This window comes from Pseudonaja textilis, chromosome 5 (genome assembly GCF_049901715.1).
Source record: "Pseudonaja textilis isolate UNSWEBS1 chromosome 5, rPseTex1.2, whole genome shotgun sequence".
NCBI classification, from domain to species: domain Eukaryota; kingdom Metazoa; phylum Chordata; class Lepidosauria; order Squamata; family Elapidae; genus Pseudonaja; species Pseudonaja textilis.
The window spans coordinates 23,939,548-23,961,869 of NC_141994.1; the positions used below are offsets into that span (position 1 = coordinate 23,939,548).

A 22,322-nucleotide genomic window follows, 5' to 3' on the forward strand; every position below is an offset into this window, starting at 1 on the left:
ATCCATAAGGTTAGATTGCAGGCAAACTTACTTCACTTTGCATACGTGCGCCTCACAGCTGATTTTGGGCTGGTTTGAGGCCTTTTTTGGCCAAACAGAGCCTTGAGGAAGGCTTCTGAAGGCTTTGCAGGCCAAAAACTAGGCCCATTTCACCACTTCCTGTTTTCCCAAAAATACCGGAAGTGACGAAACGGGCCTAGTTTTTGGTCTGCAAAGCCTGCAGAAGCCTGCAAAGCCTTCCTCAAGCCTCTGGGAGGTCAAAAAAGGCCTCAAACCAGCCAAAAATCAGCTGTGAGGCGCAGTGCAAGTAAGGGGGCAGCGGGGGTGGGTGGGGATTGCGCACGCATGTGTAGGGGGCGTGAGGGGGCGCATTGCCTTCTGGGTGCTGGCACGTGAGCACGAGCGTGCAAGTGTGTGCACAATTTTTGGCACAGGAGCCCAAAAAGGTTAGCCACCACTGGTATATACAGTACCACCTTTGCATTATAATAACTATGTAGCTTATCTAATGCTCATCATTATTGCAAACCATTTACAGACAGGTATTCAGCGATTTCCCCACAGGGTGCCACGTTCTTCGAGCCTAACTTTTACAAGTAGCGTGTCTGTCGGATTCCTCAGCTATCTCGTTTTTAATGGCTATAACTTGATCCTCCAGCTGCTTCAGCTGATCCGCCTTTTGCTGTTTAATCTGGTTCAAATCTTGTATCTTCTTTTCCAGATCTAAAAATAACCAAAGCAAGGCATGTAAACAGAGGTAAACAGATTAACAGAGTTGGAAGGGACCTTGGAGCTCATATAGTCCAACCCTCGCTTGTGCCCAAGCAGGAGACCCTACACCATTTCTGACAGAGGGCAGTCCAGTCTCTTCTTCCAGTGATGAAGCTCCCACAACTCCCGAAGGCAACTTCTGTTCCATGGGTGGACTGCTCTTACTGTCAGAACATTTCTCCTTATTTCCAGGTTGAATCTCTCCTTGATCAGTTTTCACCCATTGTTCCTTGTCTGGCCTTCAGGTGCTTTGGAAAATAGCTTGACCCTTCCTCCTCTCTGTGGCAACCCCTCAAATATTGGAAGACTGCTCTCCTGTCTCCCCTGGTCCTTCTCTTCACTAGACTAGCCAGGTCCAGTTCCTGCAACCATTCATCATATGTTTTAGTCTCCAGACCCCTCATCATCCTGGTTGCTCTTCTCTGCACTCTTTCTAGAGTCTCAACATCTTTTTTATAGTGTGGTGACCAAAACTGGATGCAGTACTCTAGGTGTGGTCTTACTAAGGCTTTATAGAGTGGTATTAGTACCTCCCTTGATCTCGATTGTATCCCTCTGTTAATGCAACTTGGGATTGCATTGGCTTTTTTGGCTGCCTCCGCACACTGCTGGTCATATTTAGCTGGTTGTCCATTAAGACTCCAAAATCCGTCTCCTAGTTACTGCTGTTAAGCCTGGTTTCACCCAGTCTGCATCAGAGGTGGTCTTCAGCAGGTTCTGACCAGTTCTGGAGAACCGGTAGCGGAAATTGTGAGTAGTTCAGAGAAGATAGCACCTCTGACTGGTCCTGCCCCAATTTACTCTCTACCTCCCACTGAGTCCCAGCTGATTGGCTGGGTCTCCTTTGGTTGCCCTGCACAGGAGAAGGGAGCTGGAAAGCAGGTTAGTGGGGTGGGGAGGGAATGGGGATTTTGCAGTAACCTTCCCCTGCCACGCCCTCCAAGCCAGGTAGTAAAAAAATTTGAATCCCACCATTGGTCTCTATCTATGTGCATACAAGTGATGTAAATTACCAGTGATTCTTTTCACTTTCTCCGCGGTCTCATTAGCCAGTTCTTCCGCCTCTTTTTTCAACCAGTTGAGTTTCTCCAAAGTTTCTAATGTAACTCCGCGGGTCAGGAGTTTGTCTTGCAAGTTGCCGTATTTGTGTTCAAGATTAGCAAGCTCCTAAAAAAAAACAAGGAACAGAGTCTGTATAAATGCGTCGAAATTTTGATCACGTGACCATAGGGAATTCTACAGTGGTTGGAAGTGTGAAAAGTGGTCATAATTCCCCCGCCCCTTTTTTTTTCAGGGGGATAAACAAGGATGTTCAAATGGCATTTTACCTTATTACTCGCTGTCGCTTGAGTTTGGGCTTCCTCTGCCTTTGATCTTGCATCTATGGCTTGGATTCTGTTCCTCTCCATTTTGGTCTTCAGGGAACCTATTTCGTTGGCCAGTTTGGACTGTTTTTCTGGAAAAGCCTGCAGCTCAGTGGCAGCCTTCTTCATTTGGTTCTCAGCCTGAACCGAGAAACATAACTAATTAAAGGGGTTGCCCTCACTGTTAGAGGACAATGATTGAAAAAGACAAGAGAATGTTAAAAAATTAAATCTCACATGTCCCAAAGATGCTTTTTTCAAGAAGCAACTGGACTTTTCTGGTTTTTCTTGGAAGATGTTTCGCTTCTCATCCCAGAAGCTTCTTCAGCTCTGACTGGATGGTGGGGAATGGAAGGATTTATACTCCTTGCAGACAGCTGGTCATTTGCATCCTTTTAGAGGGTCATTGAGGCCACTTGGAGGTTTAATCTGTGTCCTCAGGGCTACCTGAGTAGTGGTCCTGGTTCCTGGTCTGCAATTTTTCCTCTGGGAATTCGTTCCTACTCCATTCCAAGGGTGTTCATCCCGAATTGTCTAGACTGATTCTCAGTCATCCAGAGATATACAGATAAACCTCCAAGTAGCCTCAACGACCCTCTAAAAGGATTCAAATGACCAGCTGTCTGCAAGACGTATAAATCCTTTCATTCCCCACCATCCAGTCAGAGCTGAAGAAGCTTCTTGGGTGAGAAGCGAAACGTCTTTAAAAAGAAACCAGAAAGTCCAGTTGCTTCTTGAAAGAAGCACTTTTGGGACAACAATGATCTGGATGACTGAGAATCTCCATAGATAAATATCACCTGCTTTAATTTACGATCTTTGAGTGGACCAAGGATACCTCTGAAATATTTGCTATTGTTTTTTCCATTTTCTCATTGAAAGTTGCCAAGGCATCTTGGGTTTGTTGCTGAGTAACTTCTACTTCTTTCAGGTGGCTTATAATTTCATCAGCCGTGGTGAGAGCTTTTGTTTTATCCCTGAGTTTAAAAAAAAAGAAAGACATACCTTGAAAGAAGCAAGAAATCTGCACGCTAGGAAGTATTAATTGGAAGGAGAATATAATAATTAGAGAAAGAAAGAGAACCCAATGAGCAAACCCAGTGAATCTTTATTGCATGTCATTTAGGAAATAGGACAAGAATGGAACAGAACATTAGAGTTACAAAGGACTTAATCATAACTGCATTGCTCAGTTGACATTGTTTTTCTCACTGAATGATTCAAAAGTTATTATGGGATACGTTTAGCCAAATCAGAATATCCATTTTCAGGGGTTTGCATTGGATGATCACAAATACAAATAAGACATTGTTAGGGTCCTTGGTGCTCTCTAAGCTTGGTTGTTTTCTTGCAGATGTTTCATTACCCAACTGGGTAACACCATCAGTGCTAGAAGGGAGTGGAGTTTGTGGAGCGGAGGAGAACAGTGGGGTCCTTGGTGCTCTCTGAACTTTTTTTTTTTTTCTGCAGACATTTCATGACCCAACTAGGGAACACCATCAGTATGTTCTGACCTAGTCTTCCCAAAAGCATGAAGCCAACTCCTCGTCCTGATAAAACCCCTTTTATTTAGGTTAAAGGGAATTCCTCTCCAGCAAAGTCCCAGCCAACAGTCTTTCAAGAGATTTCACAACTACAAACCTTTATCAGGCTTGGAGAGTTGCTAGGCCAATGTCTTCCAAATGCCACACTGTAGCAGACAATACTTGGCAAGGAGTCACAAACAGTTCTTCACCCTAATGAATTGAACCAATCGGTTCCTGCAAACCCCACTCCCTTTTCACTCCTCTTTATTTCTTATGGGAGGGGCCATTCACCATCCACCTGTGGCCATTACTCCAGAGTTGACCCTTGTTCCTTAAGTGTTCCCTTCTCCTGGCAGCTCTGCGCATAAACATACTGGGAACAGGCTCCAGCTGCTCTTCTGCCCCACTGATCTCCGACTCCAAAGGCAGCTGATAATTGTTGGACGGCCTGTGCCCCATCTCTGCCTCTGATGCAGAGCCCTCATCAGAGCCTTCCCCAGACTCCAGGACTGGCCCATGTTCCCCCCCAACCTCCTCACTGTCCGAGTCCACTGCCAGCTTCTCTGGCCGCTGGCAGGCCACAACACAGTGCTTGAAGGGACTGCAATTTGTTCTCATTGGCCACTCCCTTTATCACTGATGATGTTATCTAACTGGATAATGAAACATCTTCAAGAAAACAGCTAAGCTGAGAGAGCACCAAGGACCCCACAGTTGAAATACAGGTAGTCCTCAACTTACGACCACAACTGAGCGCAAGTGAGAAATTTGGTACATGAGTTTTGCCACAGTCCACGACTTTCCTTGCCACATTTGTTAAGTTAATCCCTGCACCTGTTAAGTGAGTAACACGGTTGTTAAGTGAATCAAGCTTCCCCATTGACTTTGCTTCTCAGACGATGGCATGATCCCGGGACACTGCAACCATCATAAACATGAGTCAGAATTTTGATCACACGACCATGAGGATGTTGCAATGGCCATTCGTGTGAAAATGATCATAAGTCACATTTTTCAGTTCCGTTGTAGCTCGGATCGGTCACTAAGTGAGTTGTTGTAAGTTGAGGACTACCTGTAGTCTCACCTATCAGTACAAATAAGAAAACACATTACTTACTCAGCTTCTTTGGCTTTCTTCAAAAGCTTATCTGGCTCTTCCTTTTGTTTCTTTAAGTTTTGGGTATATTTTGTGCTGTCCTCACAATGTGTTATGAGACTCTTGAGGTTGTTGAGAAGGTCTGGCAGCTCCTGAGGTCCTTCGTGCATCTTGATGGCCAGAACATAATTTGCAACTTTTTCTATATCCTCCGGCGGGGCACTTTCCTCTTAGAAAAGTGAGGAGGGAAGTATGTAGGGTCAAAACTTTGCATCCTAGACTTTACAGCCCTCTCTAAGCAGTTTACAGAGTCAGCCTCTTGCCCCCAACAATCGGGGTCCTCATTTTACTGGCCTTGGAAGGATGGAAGGCTGAGTCAACCTTGAGCAGGTCAGGATCGAACTGCTGTCAGTTGGCAGAATTAGCCTGCAGCACTGCATGCTAACCACTGCGCCATCATGACTTAGATAGCAATAGCCTTTAGACTTATAAAGCTCTTCACAATGCTTTACAGCCCTCTGTAAGCTGTTTACAGAGCCAGCATCTTGCCCCCAACAATCGGGGTCCTCATTTTACCGACCTCGGAAGGATGGAAGGCTAAGTCAACCTTGAGCCGGTCAGGTTCGAACTCCAGGCTATGGACAGAGTCTGCCTGCAATACTGCCTTCTAACCACTGTGCCACCACAGTTTAAATAACAATAGCACTAGCACTTAGACTTATATATTGCTTCATACTCTTTACATCCCTCTTTAACAGTTTATAGAGTCAGCCTATTGCCCCCAACAATGTAGGTCCTCTTTTTAATGACTTCGGAAGGACAGAAAGCTGAGTCAACCTTGAGCCAGTCAAGGTTGATCGAACTGGCAGCTGGCAGTCGGCAGAGTTTGCCTGCAATACTGCATGCTAACCACCATGCCACCCATTAAAAATAATGTTTTATTATCTAATTGTTGTTTTTTGTGCATTGTTTTAGATCAATGTTTCAACCTCAGATCTCAAGATGTGTGGAATTCAATTGCTAGAATTCCCCAGCCTGTTAGGAAGCTAATTATTTATTAATATTCTTATTTGTGTATATACACATTAGTGTATTATTTATTAGCATTCTGTTTGTGTATATGCACAGAACCCTTTCCCCACATTTCTATAATGCTGTAACATACCTGAATTACTTTAATGGTCAGTTCTTGATATGAAGAACAGTTGCTGATATTAATAATATCATTTTAATTTTGTTAACATGCCTGCAACGCTGAATTTATTTCGCACGACATATACTGAAAACGGGAGAGAAAGAATAGCACATTTACCTAGCAAAAAATTCTTCAGTCTCTTGATCAGCTGTTTCATGTTTTCTCTTTTGTTTTCCATTTGATATTTACTTTTCTCCAGTTTTCCATGATTCTCCAATGTTTTTTCCTTAGTGTCTTCAGTCATTTTCCTTATAGTTTCGATCTGTGAGGGTACATTTTGATAACAATCTGATTTTTCTTTTATTATCAGTTTTATTGGTGGTGGAAAAAACAAAGTGATGATAATATTTCCCCCATAACTTCTAGATCCATTTTTCAGTTCTAACCCTAAGCCTGGATTAAAGCAAAAGTAGGTTTTAGGATGTGTTTTTTTAAAGTGATTGACTGAACTCATCCAAAGGCCAGAGGTATAAATTATTTTAGGAGAGGAAGTGATGTCAAAAAGTTAAAATTATCGGGTGAGAAAGATCAGCTCCCTACAGGAAGATCTAATTAAATTGATTCATTGCTAAACAGCCTATGCATCCTCTCAACTAAGCATTAGCACCTGCATAGAGTTAGATCAGGGTCAATGGAATTCAAGGGAGTTCAATTGTGACTATGTAAGGATTCTAGGCTGCTACCTCTTTTCACTCCACCCTCAGGTTCTGCGCTCCTTCTCCTACAAAATGGTGGATACGACTGCACAGGTGAATCCACCAAGTTTGACTTTTTTAACCTGCCCCCTCCAGATGATTTTTGCCTGGGGGGAAATAGCTTTTGATACCCACATGTTAGACATATATAAAATCAGAATCATAATACTACAAGTACAATGGTGGGATTCAAAAATTTTATTAACGGTTCTGTGGGCATGGCTTGGTGGGCATAGTGTGGCTTGGTGGGCGTGGCAGGGGAAGGAGACTGCAAAATCTCTATTCCCATCCCACCCCACTAACCTGCTTTCCAGCTCCATCCTCCTGTGCAGGGCAACCAAAGTAGACCCAGCCGATCAGCTGGGACTTGGGAGGCAGAGAATAGATGGGGTTGGCGGGGCCAGTCAGAGGTGGTATTGGCTGGTTATCTGAACTACCTAAAATTTCCACTACCGGTTCTCCAGAACTGGTCAGAACTTGCTGAATACTACCTCTGACCTAGTGTCTATTTTTACCATTCTAAAAATAGCCCACTGTGAATGGTTGGTTGTTAGCTTCCTTACTGTAGGAAAAATACCACACTGGAGGAAGGGAGTTAATCAGGGAAAGAGGGATGGGAATAAACAAAACCAGCATAGCTCTCTTCCCACACAGTCCCTACATTCCTGATTTGTGGGTGTAGCATAGTTTCCATGTCATTTCTGTAATTAAAAAAAAAAAAGATTCTTTGTACTGGACCTATTTCAGTACTGAGAACATTTAACATCTGCTTTCTCCAGAGACAGGGACAGAAGCTCATGTAGACACTATAATCCAGAACAGTTGGTTTTCTGGTGCAGGCCAACTATACTGTTGGAGACTCATTCACAAATCCTGTATAAATTGGATAATTTATTAACTAGGTCATTAACTGTTTTTCTTGAGAACAATCGTGCAGGAGCCATGTGTTATGCTCAATAGTGCAAGAGAGCTTCTTCAACGACATCAGCAGTGGAAGATTGCACAAATTGTGAAAGTCTGTCATGCCGCCCTGTCAGAATCTGAATCTGAGGAGGAAGATGAACAGCTGACAGGGAGTGGGAGGGTGGCTCTGTTGGCTGTGGAGGAAACTGGGGAAGGGCAAAGTCCGGCTGGGAAGAGCAGGGGAGAGGTAGAACAAGGGAGAGGGAGTTCAGAGGAAGATCCAGGCCCACCCTCTCTTCATCTTAGGGCACACAGGAAGGAACGGAGAAGGGAGCAACGTGGGGTACATGGCTTACAGGGGAGGAGAGGGCCCCAATTCCCTTCATTAGGCACACCTGGGAAGAGAGTTTAAAGGAGAGGCAGCTGAGAGCGGCGTTTTCTGGGAACAAATGTGAGTTTATCTTGTGCTGACTTTGCTTATCTGTGTTCCTGGTGTCTTCCCAACCATGTTGAGTTATTGCTGTGCCTTCTGGAGTTCTTGCTCCTGCCCTGTTGGACTAATTACTTCATCTTGCCTTGATTGGACTTATAGTTACAGTTTTTGTTGACCACATCTTAGACTTGATTCTCTGCAGCCAAAGGCTGTTCCTGGGAGAGTTTTTCTCCAGCCCAGAAGGTAACTAGGACATTGAGGGCAAAGTTGGAGCTAATAAAGGGACTCCTACTGATTATCTGACAGCAATGCCTTTGCGCCACACCCAGGTCATCACAAAGTCCTTTGAAAGTTTATTTGCTACTTGCCTCCAGTTGTGGTGCTCCAACACTGGAGTTTTTAAGAAGAGGTTAGACAACTATTTATCTGAAATATAGAGTTTCCTGTTTGAACAGGAAGTTGGACTAGAAGACCTTTGAGGTCCCTTCCAACTCTATTATTCTGTACTCTGCTATTTTAAGAGACATGGCACATGTTAAAAATCGAATCCGATTTCAGTTATTGACTTACTAGTTACTAACACATGTCTATCTCTCGGCCTTAGTGTCAACACCTTTACAATAGGACACAATCAAGGAAGTAAGAATTGCATAGCTCTTCATAAGAAGTTTTTAATACAAGAATTAGCAGTAAGGTACAAAAATTTGGAAAGTATTATAGAAGCCTGAAGAGATCTGAGAGCATTAAGACAGACCATATTTGGAAGTTCTGGATGTCTTCTTCACAGGATTTATGTACCTTAGCTGGACTGATTTGCCATTTATTAAATAAGCTACTAACACATTGTTCAATTTGTTGATGCTTTATGTCTAGAGCACTCCTAGCAAACAAACAAACAAAAACCATCACCTCTGGTTTTGTTGTGGGTGTTCCAACACTGGAGGTTTTTTAAGAAGAAATTGGACAGCCATTTGTCCAAAATCGTATAGAGTTTCTTGCTTGAGCAGTGTTTGAAGAGACCCCTCCAAGGTCTGTTCCCACACTGTTATTCTATGTTCTAAAGCAAGAGGAAGCAGGAAACGTAAGTATTTGTGTAGGAAATTCTGTTTATATAAAGCACCACAGAGCAAACAAAGAGCACAGTCACCATGTGCTTTACTGCAGTGGCCCCCAACCTTTTTTATGCCACGGCCCGGTACCGGCATCACAAAATGATCCGCAGCCCGGTACTGGCATCAGCACGCATGGCAAGGCGAGCTGAGCAACTGGCCAGCCAGCCGTCCCTCACTTCTCCCCGCTATCTTCAACTCCTCCTTTGTCGATGGGCTTCGGGATGGCTTCGGGACAGTCACTCGGCTCACCTTGCCTTGGGTGCTGGAAGAATCCTCACGCCTTAGTTTTGTTCGAAGCTGCCCCCCCCCCCCTTTGATGAAACTAAGGCGTGAGGATTCCTTCAGGACTCAAACACCGCTTTCCAACCGGAAAAGCTCACCGGAAGCACTTTCTCATCAAAACAAGATGGCGGCGCCCAGCAAACCAGCGGCCCAGTAGAAAATGTTCCACAGAATGGTACCGGTCCGGGGCCCGGTGGTTGGGGACCCCTGCTTTAATGCTCAATTATTTTACTGTGACAGGAAACAGGAAACTCTACAGGACAAAATAGCATATTCTGTTATTGTGGTTTCTTCCTCAGCCTTCTAACAATCTTTTGCAATTATCTTTCCATCTATTAACAGGGATTATTGCAATCTGTCTCTTGCGCATTTCAAGAACTGTGAAAAACTTTTGGAGCTCAGGAGCTTGCAACAAACATAAGTGTTAACATACAGTACCTTATTCTGAGATCCTTGCACCTGATTAGTTAGGTTACTTAACAGCTGGCCCGTGAGATCAGCCTTTCTAAAGGCATTGGTAGAAACGGGGTGTGCTCCATCACAGTTTGGACCGCCACAATGTTTGTTGCCCTGCCTGTCACGACATAAAGCCCCGCCACACTCTGCCATGGCACAAGAGATGTTTCCTGGCATCCCACATACCTGCATGAAAACACAAGTCAGGCATTCATAGTGAAGTGATCAGCAGAAACATAACTCAGTGTGTTTTCATTCTGCAGCCCAAATCTACCAGGGAGATGATCATGATTAACTCACATTTAATTACAACAATTTGTCTGAAATTGTATAGGGTTTCCTGCCAGAGCAGGGGGTTGGACTAGAAGTCCTCCAAGGTCCCTTCCAACTGTGCTATTCTATTTTGTTCTATTCTACTCTACTTTACACTCTTCCCTTCCCTTCCTATTCCCTTCCATTCTTCTTCTCTTCTCCTTTCCTCTCCTCTCCTCTACCCTTCCCTTCCCTCCCTTCCCTTCTCATTCCCTTCTCTATTCCTATTACTGTTCTATTATATTCTACCCTACCCTACATTTTATTCTACTCTACTCTACTCTACCCCACACTACCTTCTATTCTATCCTACCCTACCTTCTATTCTACTCTACTCTACTTTACTCTACCCTACCCTACATTCAATTCTAGTTTACTTTTCATTCTATTCTATTCTACTCTACCCTACCCTACCTTTTATCCTACTCTATCTACTCTACTGTACTCTACTCTACTCTATTCCATTCTATTTTTCCAACTGTTATTCTGTTCTGTGACATATCATCAGCTCTGAAAATGTTTAAAATAGTGTACGCTAGCTAACATCTCAGGTAAAAACCTTTTAAATGGACTGACATAATATGTCTCAGGTCAGCTTACTATAAGAACAACATACAGTTAGTCCTTGACTTACAACCCAATTGAACCCAGCATTCCTGTTGCTAAATGAGACATTTGTTACATGAGCTTTGCCCCATTTTACAATCTTTCTTGTCACAGTTGTTAAATGAATCACTGCACCTGTTAAGTTAGTAACAACCATTGTTACATGAATCCAGCTCCCCCATTGACGCCGCAGGTCAGAAGGTCGCAAAAGGGGATCATGTAACCATGGGACACTGCAACTGTCATAAGTACGAGTCAATTGCTAAGTGCCCGAACTTTGATCACGGGACCGTGGGGATGCTTCAACGGGCATAAGTGTGAAAACTGGTCCCAAGTCACTTTTTTCCGTGCCGTTGTACCTATGAACAGTTACTAAATGAATTGTTGTAGGTCAAGGAACCACCCGTATGTAATTTCTCATTAGCTCTATTCCTAATATATCCTCTTCCCAGAGATTTAGCTGATTTAGCCTTTCTCTCTGCAAGAAATTAATTGTCTTACTTTTCCATTGATATTTTCAATTTCTGACATTGTGAACGTCTTCAGGTGACTCAGTGTAACGTTCTCCTTTACTCCCAGGTCATTCAGCAGGGCAGACGCATTGCTCCTTATTTCTCCCCCATGAACTAGGAGGGATCTGGTTTCGTTGGTTCTCTTCTCAGCAGCCAACATGATTTGATGATAATTCTTTAATTTGTCGAAAAAATCTGCAGGTCGAATGAGAGCCATTTCAACATAGCATCTAATCCAGGGGTGAGCTTCAAAAATCTTAGCAATGAGTTCTCTGCCCGGTTGCTGGGTGGGTGTGGCCATGGTGGGCGTGGCCTAGCCTGCCTCTTGCACCATGGGGTGGGGGTGTTTTTGCCCTCCTCAGGCTCCGGAGACTTTCATCGAGCCTCCAGGAGGGCAAAAATGGCCTCCCTGGGCTCCAGAGGCCCTCTGGAGGCTGGAAATGGGCCTGTTTCCAGCCTTCTGGAGCCTCCAAGAGGCCCATTTTTCGCTCTCCCTGAGCCTCCGCATGGGCCCTGTGCTTACCCGGCATCCAAAACGGGCCATGTGGGGACTCCTGGGAGAGGCAAGGTGAGGGGGGAAGACAGTGGTGGGATTTACCGGCTCCTTCCAGCCTGCCTGCCTGCCTGCCTGCCTGCCTGCCTTCCTCTCTTATTTCCTTTCTCATTTTCCTTCCTGGTGGCACAGTGGCTAGAAAGCAGGATTGCAGGTTGACTCTGCTCACATCCAGTAGTTCAATCCTGACTGGCTCGAGGTTGACTCAGCCTTCCACCCTTCTGAGGTTGGTAAAATGAGGACCCAGATTATTCCTCCCTCCCTCCCTCCCTCCCTCCCTCCCTTCCTCTCTTATTCCCTTTCTCATTCTTCTTCCCGGTGGCACAGTGGATAGAATGCAGTATTGCAGGCTAAATCACTGCTCACTGCCAGGAGTTCAATCCTGACTGGCTCAAAGTTGACTCAACCTTCCTTCCTTCTGAGGTTGGTCAAATGTGGACCCAGTTTGTTGGGAGCAAGAGGTTGACTCTGTAAACCGCTTAGAGAGGGTGGTAAAGCACTATGAAGTGGTATAAAAGTGCTATTGCTATAAATCACTTTTTCAACTGCTATTGTAACTTCAAACGATCACTAAATGAATGTTCATAAGTTGAGAACTTCCTATAACAAGCTTTCCCCTCCCAAATGATCTATGAATGAACTCCATATTTCAGCTTTTTATGAAAGATAGTTTGACATACTTTCGATCAGTAAAAACTTTATGTTCTTAGTTCCTGCTTACCCTGGAATTGCAAGTAATTCATCCTGCGATGCACTTCCATTGTCTTCTGCAGGCTTTCAGAGAGATTGTCAACATCCTTCTGCAAGTTTTCAATTATGCTGTCAAAATCAGGAATCTGATCCAGTGTGCCAGGTTGCAGAAACATGTGAGAAACTGTTTGCCTGGAAAAGAACAATAGGTCAACTATTACCATGTTTCCCCAAAAATAAGACCCTGCCATTCAACACACACACACACACACACACACACACACACACATGCACAGAGATGCACAGCACACGTGGGTTGTCTCATGCACATGTGCAGAGATGCGCAGCGCACAAGGAGAGATTGCATGCACAGAGACATGTGGCATGCAAGGGGGTGCAGGCACAGGTGCAGGGGGCCTGGGGGGGCCAGCACGCTTTGCCTTCTGGGTACTGGCATGCAAGCGCACGCAAACGAGCGCTCGCTCAATTATTGGCATGGGAGCTGAAAAAGGTTAGCCACCACTGACCTAGAGCCTGGTGGGATTTGAACTGCCAAATGGCAGTCATCCAGCAGTCAGCAGAAATAGCCTGCTGTACTGCACTCTAACCACTGTGCCATCAAGGCTCTTCCAGTTCTTCTGGAAAAATAAAATCAAACATAATGAACACAGGTAGTCCTAGACTTACAACAGTTCATTTAGTGACTGTTCGAAGTGGACTTACAACTGTTTTTTACACTTATGACCGATGTGGTCTCCCCGTGATCACATGATCCAAAACTGGCCACTGCCTCGTATTTATGACAGTTGCAGTGTCCCAGGCTCATACAATCCCCTTTGCAACCTTCTGACAAGCAAAGTCAATGAGGAAGCCCGATTCACTTAACAACCGTGTTTCTAATTTAACAACTGCTGTGTTTCACTTAACAACAATGGCCAGAAAGGTCATAAAATGGGGCAAAACTCACTTAACAAATGTCTCTCTTAGCCACAGAAATTGGGGATCTCAATTGTGGTCATAAGTTGAGGACTACCTATAGAACAGAATAGAACAGAATAATGGAATTGAATGGAGAATAGACTAGAATAGAATAGACTGGACTGGACTAGACTAGACTAGACTAGACTAGACTAGACTAGACTAGACTAGACTAGAATAGAATAGAATAGAATAATGGAATTGAATAGAATGGAATTGAATGGAATTGAGAGTAGAGTAGAGTAGAGTAGAGTAGAGTAGAATAGAATAGAATAGTATAATGGAATTGAATTGAATTGAGAGTAGAGTAGAATAGAATTGAATTGAATTGAGAGTAGAGTAGAATAGAATAGAATAGAATAGAATAGAATAGAATAGGAATAGGAATAGGAATAGGAATAGAATTCTTTTTTGGCCAAGTGTGATTGGACACACAAGGAATTGTCTTGATGCAAAAGTAGGAAACAAGACTTACCTAATATTGTCCTGGACTTTTTTAATATCCAAGATTGTCTCGGAAAACAGGAACGAGCTTTTCAAGACCTTTTCTAAGTCTGCAATTTTATTTTCATAGCCTTTAAAGTTGAAATCACAGCCCGGCGTAGTTTTCCTCTTCTCTGCTAGCGTGGCGGCAAATTTCAATAATTTTTGAATCCTCCGCGACAACGAATTCATGATATTATCCCACTGATCGAAACAAACGTGACAGCGAGGACAGGAGGGGAATTCTTGCTTGTGATTGCGTGCACACTGATCGCAGTGCTTTCCGGTGAAGCCAGTCCGGCAGTGACACACTCCAGTGTCTTGATCGCACGTGGGAATCAGAGTTCCCTCCTTGTTACACTTACATTCTGAGGAAAAGAGAAACAATAGTGTTCAAAGGAAAAGGATGAAAAATCATCAAAAAAATGTAAAGCAATGCAGGGAGTCTAGAGATGAGAATGTGATTAGGAAAATATTAGAATGTGCAGAAAATGAACAGATTAACGCTTGCTATAAAGGAGAAAGAACAAACTAAATACAGTGTTATATGACGTGGGAGCTATTTGATGGAGGGTTGGAGAATAAAAACAGAAGTGAGAAATGAATGGAGATTAGTAAAATAAAGAAAATACGTTAAGATAGAGATATAAACAATATGATGATGACTAATACGATTGTTAAGATTATTATACCTACTATCTATATCAAGGGTCTTCAATCTTGGCAAGTTTAAGACTTGTGGACTTCAACTCCCAGAATTCCTGAGCTAACATGACTGGAGGAAGAATTCTGGGAGCTGAAGTCCACAAGTCTTAAAGCTGTCAAGTTTGAAGATCCCTGATCTACATATATAAAAGCAAAATACCACTCACGGACCATCACAAAATCTCCAGAACCGTAAAGCCTACAAACTTGAAATTTGGCACCTATGTTCCTCTTGACTCCTAGGTGCTCACTAAGAAAGGATTTTTTGAAAGGACCATCAGAGCATTTAAAGTATTTCCTATATTATTATTATTATTATTCACATGCTCTGATGCTAAGGAGTTCTACTCCCCCTCCCCATCTGAAAAGAAATATGTTCCAAACGCAAAACACAAGCAGAGGAGAGGAGTTTTAGTTTCAGTTTCACAGCAGCAAGCAGCTTTGGTACAGAACAGTTGAACTAAGCCATGCCCAGGCTCCTTGCTGTCTTCTTCTTGCTCACATAGCAAATACTTCAGTTTCCAAACAGCCCTCAACTCTCTCACACACTGACTGGATGCTAGCCAGATGAATACTGATGGATGCTGGTAGGTGGAGACACAATTTCCCCCCCTTATTTTCCTCCCCCAAAACTAAGCCCAACCACATAGTTTCGTACCGAAACACAGGTATCGAGCTAGTAATATTATATTTCCATTAAAAGATATGTTAAGAGGGAGACATGAATAGAGTCTTAATGCTGATGATTATTATGATAAGATTAGAGAATTATTATCAATGCTGTATACAATACTGTACATTTGGATTGTAATAGCACATAGACATTTGTAGCCAGACAACATACTGTTTAACAGAAGATGATACGTTCAGGTTAAAAATCAAAAATCAAAAACTTAAAAAAAAGAAAAACAACCTACGACAGCAATTGAGCTCAAAATTGATGTTGCGAAGTGAGAAAATTGTCAAGTGAGGGCTGTCCCATTTTACAACTTTCTTGCCACCATTATGAAGTGGAAACATTACGGTTGTTAAGTTAGTAGCACGGTTGCTAAGTGAATCTGGATTCACTTGGCGTTGCTTTCCAGAAGGGTCACCGAAGGCAATCACGTGACCCTGGAACATTGTGACCGTCGTAAATGTGAGCCATTTGTCAAGCATACCAACGTAAGTCATTTACTGTGGGGATGCTACAATGGTCGTAAGTGTGAAAAATGGTCCTAAATCACTTTTTTCCAGTGCCGTTCTAACTTCAGACGGATCCTAAGTGAACTGTTGAACAGTCAACCTGTAATTTAAGGTTGTTAGTTATATGAGTGTACCCCACGTGTCACGCCCTTGTTAGAGTCAGATTCTGAGGGAAAGGAGGAATAGCCAACCGGGAGTGGAAGTGTGGCTCCAGAGGTTGTGGAGGAGGCTGGGAAAGGGCAGAGGCCGGCTGGGCAGTCAGAGGAAGAACCAGGCCCCTCTTCATCCTCAGACATGCAGGGAGGAACGGAGAAGGAAACAACTTGGCTTATGAGAGAGGATGTGGCCATGACCCCTCTCATTGGCTGCAGCTGGGGGGAATAGTATATAAGAGAGACGGTTAAAACACACCGTTGCCAGAAGCAAAGTGTGTGTTATTTTGGGCTGAAGTTATCTTGGTTGGCGTCCTTCCAACAGACTGTGCCTTGTTATCTCCTTGAAGTTGGTAATTACTTATCCTGGTCCATTGTGGAAATTCCTTCATTGTAGTTTGTTTTAGTTTTTTATTTCACCTCTATCTGCTCATTAAGTTCAGACTGTATTGCTTTCTTTTGAAGACTATTTTTGAATAAGTTTTATCTCCAATTGAGAATTATTGAACAGTGGGGCCAAGTTGGAGGCATTAAAGAACATTTATTTACATTTTGGATTTTATTACGTTTGTGTTACAGTCTAGGTCATCACACTACATGGGCCTCTTTTATTTGCTCCTTTCCTGCTGTGTTTGGACTACAATGCCCATCTTTTCTAGGCATAATTATCTGGCTGTGGGATGATAGGTGTTACCACCCCACAGATCAAGAGGGCTTTAGCAACAAGCTGCTACCTGTTATGCCTTAATTGCAAGTCATCCTTGAGTTACAAACAAAATTTGAGCCCCAAATTTCTGTTGCTGAGTGAGGCAGTTATTAAATGAATTTTGACCCCATTTTATGACATTTCTTGCCATGTTTATTAAGTGAACCATTGCAGGTGTTAAGTTGGTACCAGGATTGTGAAGTGAATCCGGCTTCCCCTTTGACTTTGCATGTGCAAAGGTCACAAAAGAAGATCCCAGGGCGCTGCAACCATGATAAATATGAGTCAGTTGCCAAGTGTCGGACTTTTGATCCTGTTATCGTGTGAAACAAGCAAACATGTTTAAAAGTTTCGATATAAAATATCTTTACAATCCCTGTCATGCCCCTGTCGGAATCTGACTTGGAGGAGGAAGCCGAACGGCTGACAGAGAGTGGGAGTGTGGCTCCATTGACTGTGGAGGAAACTGGGGAAAGGCAAAGTCCTGGCTGGGCAGAGCAAGGGGAGATGTAGAACAAGGGTGAGGGAGTTCAGAGGAAGACCCAGGCCCATCCCCTCTTCATCCTAGGGCACGCAGGGAGGAATGGAGAAGAGAGCAATGTGGGTTGCATGGCTTATGGGGGTGGAAAGGGCTCTGATTCCCTTCATTAGCTGCAGCTGGGAACACAGTGTATAAAAAAGGAAAGCTGCATGCAGCAAACTGTTGGGAGCAAACATGACTTTATCTTGTATCATCATGGCTGATCTGTGTTCTTGGTGTCTTCCCAACTATGTGAGTTTTGCTGTGCTTTCAAGTTTGAAATTCCTGCTCCTGCCCTGCCAAACTAATTACGTTATTTTGGTTTGTTTGGATTTTAAGTTACAATTTGTGGATACCTTGTTTTGGACTGAATTTTCTGCAGCCAAAGGCTGTTCCTGGGAGAGTTTTTCTCCAGCCAGAAGGTAACCTGGACATTGGGGAAAAAGTTGGAGATAATAAAGGGACTCTTATTGTTTATCTAACTGTGTTACCTTTGTACCACACTCTGGGTCATCACAATCCCCAAAGCATGCCACCACGTTTGAGCACCCCTAATAGTTGGAAAGTGAAAGCTGAAACATTTTTGACATGCCCTAACTAGGGATGCTGCGACGGATGCTGTGTAAGTGTGAAAAATGGTCCCAAGTCCCTTTTTTTAGGGCCCTTGTAACTTTGAACAGTCACTAACCGAATTGTTGTAAGTCAGGGACCAGCTGTAACGCCAAAGTTCTAGGGCTCTTGTTAGACCATATAAGTCTAGCAAACGTTGGTCCACTTACCGATACAATCGATGCCATAATGATTTTCAGCACAGATGTCGCAACGTCTTCCGGCGTAACCGGCGTTACACGGACACTGGCCTGTAAACTACAAAAAGGGTCTATAGTTAGAACTTTGGGTGGGGGGGGAAACAAGTGAAGTCATTGTATTTCAGCTAGATCCAGATCGTGGAAAATCATGGCTTATTTCCATTTTACAAATCAGCTCTTCAAAGTAGGAACCGTGGTGGTGCAGTGGTTAGAATGCAGTATTGCAGGTTACATCTGCTGACTGCACAGTTTGGCAGTTCAATCCTGACTGGCTCAAGGTTGACTCAGCCTTCCGTCCTTCCGAGGTCAGTAAAATGAGGACCAGATTATTGGGGGCAATAGGTTGATTCTGTAAATCATTTAGAGAGGACTGTGAAGCGGTATATAAGTGCTATTGCTCTTCCTTCCTTCCTTCCTTCCTTCCTTCCTTCCTTCCTTCCTTCCTTCCTTTCTTTCTTTCTTTCTTTCTTTCTTTCTTTCTTTCTTTCTTTCTTTCTTTCTTTCTTTCTTTCTTTCTTTCCGTCTTCCCTTTCTCGTTCTCCTTCCTAGTGGTGCAGTTGTTAAAATGCAGGATTGCAGGCTTACTCTGCCAATTGCCAGGAGTTTGATCCTGACTGGCTGAAGGTTGACTCAGTCTTCTGTCCTTCTGAGGTCAGTAAAATGAGGACCCAGATTGTGGGGGCAAGAGGCTGACTCAGTAAACCGCTTATAGAGGGCGGTAAAGCACTGTGAAGAAATATATAAGCCTTAGAGTTATTGCTATTGCTAGTCCAGACAAGAAGCACAACTCTGTTGAAGAGTACCAACTCTCTTGTAAGATTGTTTGTTGTTGTTGTTCAGTTGTTGTTGTTTTTGTTCTAGCCACCTTATTTATCACAGCATGACAGGCCTCCCTGTTCTCCATCATCTCTTGGAATTTCCTCAAATTAATGTTCATTGCATTGATGATACTATCTAAACATCTCCTTGTCTGCCTTCCCTCTTTCCCAACATCTGGCTTTCCTCTAAGGAGCTCTCTCTTTTCATTAGGTGGCCATTTGAGCTTCAGAGTCAGAATCTGTCCTTCCAAAGGACAATCAGAATTGATTTCCTTTAGGATCGACTGATTGGATCTCCTTCCAGTCCAAGGAACTCTCAAGAGTTCTCTTCTCCAACACCACAATTCAAAAGCCTCAATTCTTCGGCTCTCAGCCTTCCTTATGGTCCCAAATCTCACAGCCATGCATTACTACTGGGAAAACCATAGCTTTGTGTTGGAATACAGTGTTCATATATTTTGCACAACTACAGCAGTATTCAGTAGAGATATATATTCTTCAACCAGTAGATGACAGTGTTTATATGTTTGTAGTTGCATCTGTGGTATACTCTATGTCTTTTCTCTGAAATTTCCTGCTTTTTTGTGGCAGTTAAGCAGAAAAGCACATGTGGACTGTGCACTGTCTGTTCTATAGGGCTATATACAGAATTTCTAACACTTTGACTATAGGGGCTTTTGTTTGCAAGATGATAACTCTGCTTTTTAATAGGCTGCCTAGGTTTGCCATAGCTTTCCTCCCAAGGAGCAAGCATCTTTTAATTTCATGGCTGTAGTCACCATCTGCAGTTGCAAGATAACATTAACAAAATCTTGCAAGTACATCTCTTGCCCCTCACCTTTACAGTCCAAGTTACTAGGGAGGGTCCCTTCTGAGATGTTCACCATGCCTTCCCTCCTTCTGAGGACTGAGAAATCATTTACATGCTGCCTGCCCAGTCTGTAGCTCTTCCTCCTGCTTCCCAAGGTCATTCCCACATACCATTACATATTATCATAAGATTATTCAGTTTAATAAATTTTGAGCCCTGGCGTTCCACTATATCTTTTAATTTTAAAAATACATTAAGGTCAAGAATCTTGCCTGATCACAAATGTTGTTTATGGAGCGTTTGGGATGGCAGCCACAGGGACAGCATCCTCTTCTCTGGGCCATGTTCCAGAAGCCAGGAGCACATTGGTCACACTTCTCGCCTATCACATGAGGGGAGCAAGGGCATTCACCAGTGGTCTGGTCACATGCGCAAAAGTCACTTCCAGGTGGGCATTTTTCTGGATTCACACCCAAAAGGTTGCAGTTACATTCTGAAAAGATATCAGACATCATGATAGAAAGATGATCCAAAGCTTAAGATCAGACCTTCAATCAAGAAGCAAACAATACCCCAGTGAAGAAACTGGCAAACAAGTTAACAGCAAACAGCCTAATCCAGGGATCTGCAACCTCTGGCTCTGGACCCGCATGCAGCTCTTTCAGCCCTCTGCTGCGACTCCCTGTCAGCTGATCCCATTACTGGCTGGCCCCACCCTTCCCCTCCCCATCATTCCTCGCCTGGCCAGAGAAGGTAAGGGTGATGGCGGGGGATGGAGACTCACTCCATATTCCAGAACAGAAGGTGACTGGGCGGGAATGAGTGATGTCAAGTTGGCCACGCCCACCCAGTCACACCAGTTGTTAAATTATTGGCTCCTAGTATTTTCTTTTCTGTGGGAAACAAGTCCAAATGGCTCCTTGAGTGTTCAAGGTTGCAGACACCCGGCCTAACTAAAGAATGTCTAAGACCATTCCCACCTAAACTGACAAAGGAAGCCACCAGAATATAAACTGAGAGCAAACCCCACTCCTTACAAGCACTGACGATGTTTTCCTAGTTGGGTAATGAGACACCTACAGACAGTGGTGGGATTCAAATACGTAATTTACCAACCGGCTCTCTGCCCTAATGCCCATTTTAAGTAAAATGGGCATTAGGGTGAAGAACTGGTTGTCAAGATGGGTCCTGGGCACTGCGCTATAATGGAGAAATGGGAAATGGAGTGACCATTGCATTTCTCCACCGCGTTTCTCGCCATCATGTGCAGGGAAACAAAAGTTTCTGGGAGTAAAAAACAACAACAACCCCACTTGTTTCAGCACCTTTTCTGACCCTCTGGTGCTCTGCCGGCGCTTTGGTCCTGCCTGGGCTGCCGCCTTATGCACAGGTCCCACCCTGGCAAAGCGGTTATTTATCATTTATATACTGTATTTATTTATCATAAACGGTTTGCCTAACTCCACAAAAAATTAGGTATCAGTTCTGGCAAACCGGTGCAAACTGGCTGAATCCCACTACTGCCTACAGGAAAACAACCAAGTTTAGAGAGCACCAAAGACACGCCCGATGATCCATTTAGCAATTCACTTCCTACTACCGTGTTTAATTAATGGACATTCATCCCTGGTACTATTCCAGTTGGTTCTTGTGCGAAGAGAGACACACTGAGGTTCTTCAAACAATTTCCTGTATTGTTCTTCATCTATAGACCGAAAACTTGCCAAACTAAAGCAGATGACTTGCATCATAAAATATATATGTATTCAGGGAACTATCAGGGAGCAGCTGTCTTCACCCTCTTTCTCTCACACGTTACATTTCGCTGTCTCTTGCTTCCCCAGTATTCAGTCCCTCCCTCCCTCCCTCCCTTCCTCCTGGGAATCCAGACTACATTCCATCACACTTACTTACCTCTACAGTTCCTCAGAAGTGCTGATCCAAAATAACCAGGTTTACAGAACTGGCAGTTTGGTCCATGAGTGTTGTGTAAGCATTTTGAACACTCTCCAGTGTCCTTGTTGCAAGACTCTGGGTCTGCCACATCCGTGTTGTTATTGCAAAAACAAGGAAGACATTGATTTGCTGGTGCACTTGGATTTCCATGGAATCCACTGGAGCATTTATCACAGCGGTCACCTATGAATATGGAAGTCATACACAATTACAATTAATTAAATGTGCTGGTATATAGGTTGGTTATTACGAGCCTAATTTTTTTCCAAAACCAATCTATTAATTACCAGTAAAATCTAGATTGCATTAAAAACTTACGTTTCCTGCTTTCTCTTGCTTTAGAACATAGAATAACAGAGTTGGAAGGGACCTTGGAGGTCTTCTAGTCGACACTCTGGATTAAGCAGGACACCCTATACTAGGGGTCACCAACCTTTTGGACCTCAGGGACACCAAACTCATAATTTTAAATCCCAGGGACCACTAATATGAATTTTGACTGACAGTGGCTTGCTGACATTGGTGGAAGAGAGAGAGAGAGATCTGATCTAATCTCCCTCTCTCCCTCCCTCCCTCTCTCTCTCTCACTCACACACACACACACACACACACACACAAACACACAGAGGCAGGGGTGGGATTCAAATATCTTAACAACCAGTTCTGTGGGCATGGCCTAATTTGTGGGTGTGG

The 22,322-nt window shown here is 43.6% G+C and overlaps 1 protein-coding gene across 1 annotated transcript in view; it reads right to left on the minus strand.

The window, feature by feature from the left end:
- Positions 1-230: 230 nt before the first annotated feature.
- Positions 231-22,322, minus strand: part of LAMB4 (laminin subunit beta 4) — a 58,310-nt gene continuing 36,218 nt past the window's right edge. The window contains 13 exon segments of the mRNA XM_087935516.1: positions 231-723; positions 1,785-1,938; positions 2,100-2,276; positions 2,974-3,112; positions 4,779-4,986; positions 6,070-6,214; positions 9,816-10,019; positions 11,253-11,458; positions 12,538-12,698; positions 13,960-14,335; positions 18,015-18,102; positions 19,946-20,166; positions 21,588-21,812. Of these exon segments, the coding sequence (XP_087791642.1) occupies positions 584-723; positions 1,785-1,938; positions 2,100-2,276; positions 2,974-3,112; positions 4,779-4,986; positions 6,070-6,214; positions 9,816-10,019; positions 11,253-11,458; positions 12,538-12,698; positions 13,960-14,335; positions 18,015-18,102; positions 19,946-20,166; positions 21,588-21,812 (2,444 nt within the window). The 3' untranslated portion in view covers positions 231-583.